Here is a 10,657-nt window from a genome sequence, read left to right on the forward strand (position 1 = left end):
TCTATTCTTCTAGCAGTTGTGTTAAAAGACATGCTTCCACACTCTGCAAGTGAGTAAGATGCTATTTCTTCTTGAGCGAACGAGGCCTTTGAGTCCCGACTGTACAAGTGAAACGTCCGATATTCTCCAGCTCCACCCCTGATCAGTAAGCACACCGGGTTCCCCTGTGTTTATTTTTAGGGCCAATATCTGCTAATCTTTGGTTAAGTAGACAAGGGATGCCCCACTGATATCAATACCACTCATACACACTTATTCACATAGACAGCTGTGGCTTGTAGCTACCCCTGCCACGATGTCATATACCACCTGTTGCTGAATAGCAAGTTGGTGATTAAAAACAAATTTAATTCCTCTTACTCCCTGTGTCTGTCTGTCACTGTCTTTCTCACATTCTCTCTATTTTCAGTCTGATGTGTGTCTACATCATTTATCTATTTCTGAATCTACTGTCTTGTATAGCAGTCACCCTGTTTTTTTTCATTGCCTATTTTCACTTCAGTGTTAAGCTGTCTTGGCCAATTAAACAGTTTATAATCACGAGTGTCTCTTCAGCCTACACTGTATTTATGTAACTCTCTCTGGCAGTAATCACACTCCATTATAACCCCAATTTGTGCCTTCAAACTCTTGGTCTTCATTTCTTGCACTTTCATTTCATTTGGGGATCATCTAAAATCCCAAACACAATAAAGAAGTCATCAGTTAGCGTACATATAACACATAATTACACATAAATAAATAAAATAAATAGCATTTTATTTATATAGCACCTTTCTAGACAGAGTCACAAAGTGTTGTACATAAGATAAAAAGCCACAAAAAGGTAAAACAGACAATATAAAACAGGCAAAAATTAACCAGAAGCAGTTTAAAAAGGTGAGTTTTTAGTTGTTTTTGAAACAACTACTGAGTCTACAGTCTTACGGTTTGGGGGAAAGAGTTCCACAGTCTCGGGGCCACAGTGGCAAAAGCTCTATCACCAGTTCTCATCTTAGTCTGTTTTATAATAAGTAAGCCCTGATCAGATGACCTCAGGGACCTGCTAGGGACATAGGGCTGTAGCATATCAGAGATGTAGGCTGGTGCCAGTCCATGCAAAGCTCTATTAGTCAAGACCAGGATCTTAAAATGGACTCTGAATTCAACAGGAAGCCAGTGTAGCCCAGATAGCAACGGTGTCACATGTGAATACTTAGAGGATTTTGTCAAAAGCCTAGCTGCAGCGTTTTGCACAACCTGCAGACGATCCAGAGAACCTTATGCTTAGACAGTGAGTTACAATATGAGTTACAATAGTCCAAGCATGAGGAAATAAATGCATGTATAGCAATCTCCAGTTCAGAGAGAGACATGGACATCACAAATGAAAAATATGGTGCATATTTGGGATCATTGGCCTGTTGAAACATCCAATTGTGTCCACGTTTCAACCGTCTAACTGCCGATGTGAGGTGAAGTTGAAACATTTGGAGACAACATTTCTCCTTCTTCATTACTCCATCCACTTTATGCAATGTACCAGTACTGGCTGCAAAACAGTCCTAGAACATGACGCTACTACCAGCATGCTTGACAGCTAGTACAATGTTATTAGCTTTGAAAGCTTCAGCTTTACTCCTCCAAACATATCTTTTGTCATCATGACAGAATAGTTCAGTCTCTCTTTCAACCTTTCTCTAGAAAGCATTTGACTTGTCCGTGTGGTCAGCCTCAAATTTCAGTTGAGCGTGAAACTGTCAATTTTGGAGCCGGGGCTTTTTTCTTGGTGGGCAACCTTTCAGTCTATGCTGATGTGAAACTTACTTTAATGTCAACAGTAATGCTGGTGTGGCAGCAGTTTCTAGTGCATGACAGGCCTGAGCCTTAGTGGTTAAAGGGTTGTTCCTGAATCTGAATCAACTTGCACTTAAAGTACAATTGTTTGAACTGATGATCCAGGAATCTGGAGTTGTAAAGAAACGGTTCCAAGAGACTTCGCCAACATGTGAAAATCTACAGTCCTCCTTCTTGGATCTTAGATCCTTGGACTTTCCCATTGTTCTGTGTACTGGTCAATCCAATGAGTGCTCTCAAAGAAATCATTTTTATGCTGACAAAGAGAAAGTACCAGTTGTATTCAATTATCATCACTAATGAGACGTTACTAAGCCTTTGTCTTGCCCAGTTTCAAGACATTGTAGAATCTTTTGACCCTGTGTATTACAGAAAACCCAAAATAAATTCAAACTTGTGCACCTAGTTCATGTTTTTTTAAGTCATTACAGAGTCAACATTCATGCCCATACTGTATGTAAATTTCTGACCACAACTGTAAATAAAACTGAATTGAACTGATTGGGAAAGTGGGTCCATAAAGAGACTACCTACTGAGGAAAGTCAGCAAAATTCAAATTAGGTATGGATGTGAAATAAAAAGCCGTATCAGCAATAAATAAATAAATAAATAAAAAGCATATTTTTGCAGACCCCTGTAGGCCATTCAAAGAGAGCAGTAGAAGTAGTTGGACTCATGTACAGCGGTCACTCGCTATAACGTGGCTCAACTTTCGCAGCTTGTCTGTTTCACTGATTTTTTTTGTGCAATTTTGCATGGTTTTTTGTTTGTTTGTTTGGGGTTTTGTTGTCTTTTACAGCGCATTGTGTTCTGCATCCTGACTGGCTGGAGACCATTGTCAATCGATCTCGTGCCGTGTCTCCTGTACAGTACAGAATTCGTTCAGCTTTTCAAATTTACATGAATCTTCAATTGCTAGCAGTGTGACTCCGAAGTGTTGTACTGTATGTTTGTAGGTTCCCCCCAACAAAAGAAATGAAAGAAACGTGTGGAAATGTCCATGCCTGTCTGAGAAAAGTGTGTAAAGTGTGTAGTGAGGGGTTTTACAGCCTTAAAACATCTATACTAATTGTAAAAAATTAAGTTGGCTACTTTGTGGATTTCACCTATCGTGAGTTATTTTTAGAATGTAACTCCCGCGATAAACAAGGGACCACTGTAGTCCAAAAAGTAGGTTAATTCTATTTTAATCATCTTTGTTATTAGCTACAGACTTTTCTTTACTAAGTTGTAAACACTGTGAAGCCACATTTCTATCAAGGATGTTTTGGTTGACACTGTCAAAAACCTTTGACAAGTCTAATAATAAACCAAGACTGTAGAGATCTCATGAACAAGCTGCAAATTCCTCTTTGTGTATCTCAGTGTCTTTCTCTATCCTCCCTTCCTGACCGTTCTCCACCCCCACCAACTACAAATCCTTCCAGCATGTTGTCCTCACCACCTCACTCCTCCCTTTCCCATTCTTCTACAATGCTGGAAAGTGCTGACGAGAGGGTAACTCAATAGAGAGGCGAAATCTAAGAGTGTCTCAGGACAGAACAGAGGGTCAGCGCAGGACATGAAGGAACAGAGAGTCACATTTTATTTTCCCTTTTTATGTTTGGTAGTCTTTTAAATTTAAAATGTTTACATTTTTTGTTGCTATTTTTGTTCTTTAATTAGTAACGGGTTTTTTAACAATACTATTAGTCACAGTGTCAGCTGCAGTTGAATATGTCATAACATTACTACATTTTGTGCCTGAATTTTACACTGGAAACCATGGCAGACATTACTATTACTAACAGCCAACAGTAAAATCTAACCATGGAGGTGTTCGATTATTAAAACCTGTAATTAGCAAGTCATTATTAAGGCTTAAAATGTGCTGTAATTTCCAGCTTTCTCTTCCACACAAAATTTGCAGAGAATGAATATTTGATGTTGAAAGCCTAATACCTTGGCAGTGTGGTATAATCAACCATGAACTCCCAGGGATGAAATCTCATTTAATGCTCATAATGAAAATCTCTGCAGTAAAAAACAAAAAAGCCCTTCGTATCTTTAACTGGCTGCCGTTTTATTACAACTAAAGTATCTTACTGACTTTTCTTTTCTTTCAGAGATGCACTACTACAAATAAATTTCTCTGTTGGCCTTGACTAACTGGGTGCAAGGTGGCCTACTAAATCACTCAGCAAAAGATAAGCGAACCAAAGGGAGAAAAGGGGAGAACAAAAAAGGCACAAAGTTAACAACCTATACAGACAGAGACTGATAAGCACAGGTGTATGGTGTAGGAAGATATGGACAGAGAAATTAGATATAAAAAATAGGACGATGTTAAGATGAAAGGACAGATAGGGAGAGAAAAAGTTGAGGGGAAAGTTTCTCTTGGATAAAAGATGGAAAGAAGAAAGAAGAACAGACTTCTTCAGCATAACTTTGCCTTGGATGAGTTAGAAATCCTAGCAAATCAAAAAAAATTAAATGCATTTCTTTGGCACAATTCATACAGTGGAATTCATTTGAATGCATTCATAAAATGCAAGAATAAGTTATGAATCCAATATAAAGCAATTTAGGAAGGTGTTGGGACACCTCGTGCTGCCAGCACAGCCATAGTGTTCCTTGGTGTTGATCATTATTTTAAGTAGCTTTTACTTATAAAAACTGAATTTTAGTGTCTGCTCTTAATCACTCTGAATTACATTAGGCAGTGAGTACTGCAAAGCTCTGTATAACAAAGGTATCTTGTACACTGAACTTATACTGTGCTATTTACAAATCTTGAGCCACCAATCTATCCTTTATATTTTCCTTCCAAAGAGCCAGACTCAGAGTTGCATCTACAGACAACAGAGAACTTAGCAAAAGACAGTTAAAGAAAGTGTATCTTAAGGCAGCAGTCCCCAACCTTTTTTGCGCCACGGACTGTTTTATGTCTGACAATATTTTCACAGACAAAGGATAAATACAACAAAATAAAACCTGACCGGTACCAAAAAAAGAAGATTTATTCATAACACACAGGAAAAGACCTAGGGAAACTAAATTAACGATAAAAACCAATAAAAACCCTGAAAACTATAAATGTCATGCCCGAGCCTCAACTGTCGTGGCCCGGTACCAAACGACTCACGGACCGGTCCAGGGGTTGGGGACTGCTGTCTTAAGGCTCTCTGTTATTGGTAGCATGTTCCAAAAGTACATAATTTGCTCTCAAATTATGCTCTCTTCTGTTTTTTTCTGAATATACCAAATAGCCAAGAATTGAACAAGTGATGGACAAAGAAGACGTGGCAGTCTTAAAAATAATCTACAGCAGATAAACACCATCTGAAAGCCATGTCCTTAAGAAAAAGGTAAAAATCCAATCCAAAAATCTGGCTTTTAGGAAAAGATCCATCTGCGGTTCACTGAAATGTAATCAAAAATTGTCTCAATCAAAGAGTCAAGAAGTCGTTCTCAAGAAAGGGAACGGGGAGAAAGGGCTGAGGTATGCCAAACTGAAAATCAGTGCCAGCAGGTCTGATGGACCACTGCATCTGAATTTGACCTTTCTGGTTCAAATCTTTATTAATATGCATATGAAGATGTGAGGTAAGAAGTGAGGTACAACAGAGACCATGTGCAGCTATCTGTAAAACACGGTGGACGCTCTGTCATGGTTTTGGGTTGAGCGTTGGACATCTTGTCAAAACTGTGTGTAATGATGAACACAGAAAAGTATCAGAGTTGGATCCCCCATGAAATACTGTCTGATTGGTTGTAGCATCATTTATTTGCCTTACATACTGTATTCCCATGTATGTTTCCTTAATTTTCAACAAACAGCTACACCTACTCCCCATTTTCCTAACAAAATATAAAGAAACTGGACTTCACACAGTGCTACATGTGCAACTCCTTGATGGCATTTTCTAAAAGTAGTTGTAACTACAGCCTCTCATAACATGGCCAAGCCAGTGCTATTAGTTATACTGAGTGTGAGAGACAGGACCAAATGTATTGACAGACGCACAGATCAAGACAGAAGATGTGGGTACGGTCCAAACAAGACAGATAAAGTGGTATTATTACCAGTCCCGTGTGTGATATGGTAGTGCTGCACAGAAAACAGAAAACGATCACACTCTCAGGCCAACAGTGCTTGCGTCATATCTTGACACCCCCCCTCCTCCTCCCCTCTGAAAATAGAGTATAATGAGAGGTGGGCATGTTGTGTGTATGGGGTAAGTGTGTATGTGTTCGGAAGCAGCTATAAAAGTCATATTGTGTCGTCCCCCCCTTCATCTTGCTCATCTTACCTCCATCTCCTGCCCTTCTGTCTTCTCTCTGCTCCAATTCCTCTCCATCACCTTTTGTTTTGCCTTATTTCTCAGCTGCAATCATCCACCCCTTTATTCAGGTAAGACAGAAAATAAATAAACACACACACAAACATTTACAGGTGCAAGAGACCACACATAGGACACTGGAAGCTGAAGATTTAACTGCAATTTTTTTCGGGGATTATCTGTGACAAGCAGAGAGACTTCAGCTAAGTGAAATAGTTGTAAATTACCAAGATATGAATGACACATGGGGATAAACTGTTTGTAGCTGCAGGATGTGCATCGGGGGTGTGTTTGTGTAAGCCTGAGGGCGAACGCTCCGCTAGAAACTCGACTAAGAAAATCAATCAGGAGCACCATTGATTCAGGATTTGCGAGGCCTATGAAACACAACTTGATAAAGTGAAAAGGTCCAGTCAATAAAGTCATACAGTATTAGAAGAATAACAAGCTATGTAAATATATCTTTTTGAAATCAATCCACAAATTGTTAAATATGGGGATGTTTGGTGGTTTCAGTTTGGTTTTCGCTCCTCTGCAGTAGCTTGTTTTAAATAAAAGGTAATGTTAGCAGCAGGTGTTGGTCTCGTGGGTGTTTCCTTGCTCAGGTTTCACCAAGAACAGGTGTCAGTGGCACAGCAGCTGTGTGCTTAAGTAACTTTAAGTACAGTAGCTAATGTCTGCTGTAGATGATTTTAGGTGTTGTTGGTATTCTGAAAAGAGGACTTAAATAAGACACGCTTCACTGAACAATACACTTTTCTGTGCCATGACTCAGAACTTTAACTGGCAGATATTTATATGTGCTTTAGGGTATTATGCTGATCTGCTTTTCAAATCATTAACGCCACCAGAAAAAAATTAAAATAAAAAAGTTAAGTTGCTGGTTAGAACTGTATCTACTTTTCTAAAGAAACACGACTTATTTATAGCACACACGCAGGCAAGAGTGGCTTTCAATCCTCAGTGAAGGTCTGTTATGTTATGATACTAAAATATAACCCCACATATCCATCACAGCATGCACATCCTTCACTGCAAGTTAAATAAAGTCACCGAGTGTCATTCATAATATGTGAGCAGAAACGTTGTCACTCTGCACACTGAAATAAGTGGGCGCACACAATTACCCACCCCATAAGGAAACCCAGTTACCTCGGGCTCTGTATGTGTACTTTTTTGTATCACCGTTCAGCCTATCAGAATGTTATTCAATATATTATACATATATATTATATATTATCCTTCATGTTATTTTGAGCATTTTTGTTCTTGCTCTTTTAGAGACATACACACAATATCTGAAATGAAATTATTATGATTATCACAACTACAACTATTATTATTGATGAAAAATGTGTGTTTAAACTTTAAAAGATAGCCAGGCCTTCTTCGTTTGTCTCTTTGTGTCGGATTTGAGTGTGAAACAGTTCATACATGTGGTTTAAACACAGAATTATGCGACTGAGGCCCAGTTTGTCGCATTACAAGTGACATCACGTTTGAGGGCACAGTCATGGAAAAAGAAAGCGCGCATGCTCGTGAACACTTGTTGCAAAGTTCATGAACAGTGGGACAAAACCTGTGAATTTTACGATGGGCTGAAAGAACGTCAGTTATGTCATCTGAATGTTTAGTTTTGTGTTTTACAAAATACAAAACACAAAATCTGACAAGATCCACAACAACTAACTGGAACCGTATGACTGCTGATATAGGTAATAAAAACAACTGTGGCACGTTCCCAAAAGCAAAAAATGTTATCCCTGAGATGGCTTCATTGCATCAACGCTTTCTATTTGCATCATCTTATTGACAGGAAAAAAAATCTGCACATCTCAAGACATTTCACAAACCACAAACAGATGCTCACTAATTGGTTTTTGTTGCCAAAAACAGACACATAACAGGTGTGGTGACAGTTGAGAAGCTGATTGGACGGAAAGCAAGAGGATGACAATGAATTTTTACTTTTATCATTCTGTCCTTTGGCCTGGGATTTTCCAGGGGTCAGGATAGTGCAATCTGCACAGGGACTACTGACATGACCCCGGTGGGGCTTTGCAAGTCTCTCAGCACACGTATCCTGACTGTGAGACATATACTCTTACATACTCAGGAGCTCACATCTCTTAAAGGCACAAAACCCACTCATCAAACATCTATCTTGAAAACTCAGCACTTGATCCCAGAGCTCTGAAATGACAGGACTCTGGGATCAGCTCAGGTGTGACACCTACAGGTTAAAGTCATGTACTGCAATTAAGAGGACACTGATCACAAAATAGAACCGAGCAAGCGGATGAGACATGAAACACAACAGGTTACACATTTGTACTGAGCACACGCAGCTCTACAGCACGCTTTGTGTTATTCAGCTATAAAGTGGTGTGTATTTCACAATGACTGGACAGGTTTCTTAGGTTTAATAAAGTTATTTTACAAACTAATGGAATTTTCTTTATATGTCAAAGCAAGGAATCAAAATCATTTCACATTGTGGGCCACATATTGGATCTTAAACTCCCCTTTTAGTCAGTATAAAGAATTTTAACTACATATAAATAAGTGCAATTTCATGATAAGCTGCTCGGCTTAAAATGTAAGAACTAAATGTTTTAAAATTATCAACTGTCATGTAATTATAAGACAGAGATTGGAGTCACTGGCAGGCCACTTCTGGTCCCTGGGCCTTGTGTTTAACACTGCTGGATTAAAGTGTGGAAAACATCTGCATCAACTGAGGGTAACTAGTTGCACTGTGACTCTGTGACACATGACACAGAGAACAGAAGACATTTCAATTAATAACATACAATTTAATGCCTAATTCTGAATTAAAAAAGGCTCTTTTCACACCATAAATTCTATCAGAGTTTATCCTGCAATGACTACTTTAACTGTAAATTATACCATGTACTTTAACTGATGTCAAAGTACTGTTTGACAAACTCAGCTTCGCTGTTTCACACGTTCTATTTGTCAAAATTGTAGTCAAAGAAAAAAATTGCAGGAAAGTCTCTCCTCAGAAGTGCTTAAATCCCTCCGACAGAGTGATACTTTTAAGATAACGGAGAATCCAGAGCAATTCTGGGTGCTTATTTCAGTGTACAAAGCTTGTCTCTCTCCATGGGCGTTTGCCAGACTGTATTTATGTCTCTGTCTTAAATTCTAACGTATGTCCTTCAATTAACCTCTCGTTGTGCCAAGTTCCACAGAGGCCATCTCTCGAATGCCTTAAAGATATTCCTACCAGGCCAGTCAGGGTTGAAATTCTCCTTGGGTTTGTTGGCATGGATAATCTTCTCTTAATTTACTGTTCTGTAAAATGCAACATCTGTCTAACTAAAAATACATTTCCAAACACATGTGCACATAACGAGTTAGATTTTACTTTCAGCTTTCGTATCACATCAGCTCAGCTGCAGAGCTGCTGCTCACTCACCTCTTTGAAATGCAATACCAAACTTTGTGCCTTTCATGTCCTCTCCGTCTCTCTCTCCAGGAAACAAAATGGTTATGACAGATCTGCTAAAACCTGAGGAGATCAAGAAAGCTCTTGATGCCTTCGCAGGTCAGTAACTGTTGTAGAGGCTCTGTGTTATTCTCAGCAGCGCTGCAAAGTGCCAAAAGTTGGCCTTAAATTTTTTGCTGACCCATAAAAAATCTGTTTTTAAAAAAAATCTGTGCACATGGAGTTGATGTAATAAAATCTTTTATCTTTGCCTCGTCTTTTGTAGCAGAAACATTTGACCCTAAAAAGTTCTTTGAAATGGTGGGAATGAAGGCCATGTCGGCTGAAAACGTCAAGAAGGTCTTTCAGGTTCTGGATGTGGATGGTAGCGGATTTATAGAAGAAGAAGAGCTAATGTAAGAAACTCAAACAGATGCAAAAACACGCTAAAAGCAGACATGATGAAAGATACAGCTCTGCAATATAACACTGATGTCACATGTTCCTTAAAGCTGCCCTACAGTGACCCACTTTCTGCATCAACCTGCACTTTTCTCAGGTTTGTACTGAAGGGCTTTTCCAAAGATGGCAGAGATCTGACTGACGCTGAGACTAAAGCATTTCTCACAGCTGCAGACAAAGATGGAGATGGCAAGATCGGCATTGATGGTAAGAGAAAGGTGTCAAAATGTTTTCAGTTTATTCTTCAAAAAGATACAAAGAGGTGATGAGAGTAGGATGAGGACGGGGTGGGAGGAGAGCTAGCAAGTAGGCTTTCTGCACTTCCACAAATGCTGTATGTTGTGTGGGATTTTTCAGATTTTACCAAAATGTTTCTAATGCTTGATTCTTATTGTTCACATCTAGTGAAAAACTGAATATGACCGAAGCAAATTTGCAAGTTTGCAAGAAAAGACACACTGAGAAAAAAAAATGTAATGTCACCTGTGCAAGCTAACACCAACTTTTAAATATCTAATTTGTTTACTGGAATAAACATGTCATAAACTAAATCTGCCAATTGATCTTTTTTTAACATAATCATAA

At 38.8% G+C, this 10,657-nt stretch overlaps 1 protein-coding gene across 3 annotated transcripts in view; it reads left to right on the forward strand.

Moving 5' to 3' along the window:
- Nucleotides 1-10,657, forward strand: part of pvalb7 (parvalbumin 7) — a 45,334-nt gene that overhangs the window by 33,561 nt on the left and 1,116 nt on the right. For 2 of the 3 annotated variants that reach the window (XM_085276163.1, XM_085276162.1), the window contains 3 exons: nucleotides 9,662-9,730; nucleotides 9,897-10,026; nucleotides 10,170-10,279. In XM_085276163.1, the coding sequence (XP_085132289.1) occupies nucleotides 9,670-9,730; nucleotides 9,897-10,026; nucleotides 10,170-10,279 (301 nt within the window). In that variant the 5' untranslated portion in view covers nucleotides 9,662-9,669. Of the gene's footprint in view, nucleotides 1-6,082; nucleotides 6,231-9,661; nucleotides 9,731-9,896; nucleotides 10,027-10,169; nucleotides 10,280-10,657 lie in introns of those variants that run through there. The other variant, XM_085276161.1, reaches the window with a different exon arrangement.

This window comes from Mchenga conophoros, linkage group LG6 (genome assembly GCF_057382185.1).
Source record: "Mchenga conophoros isolate Kocher_MC1m ecotype Shallow Benthic linkage group LG6, M_conophoros_male_GT1.1, whole genome shotgun sequence".
Lineage (NCBI taxonomy): Eukaryota > Metazoa > Chordata > Actinopteri > Cichliformes > Cichlidae > Mchenga > Mchenga conophoros.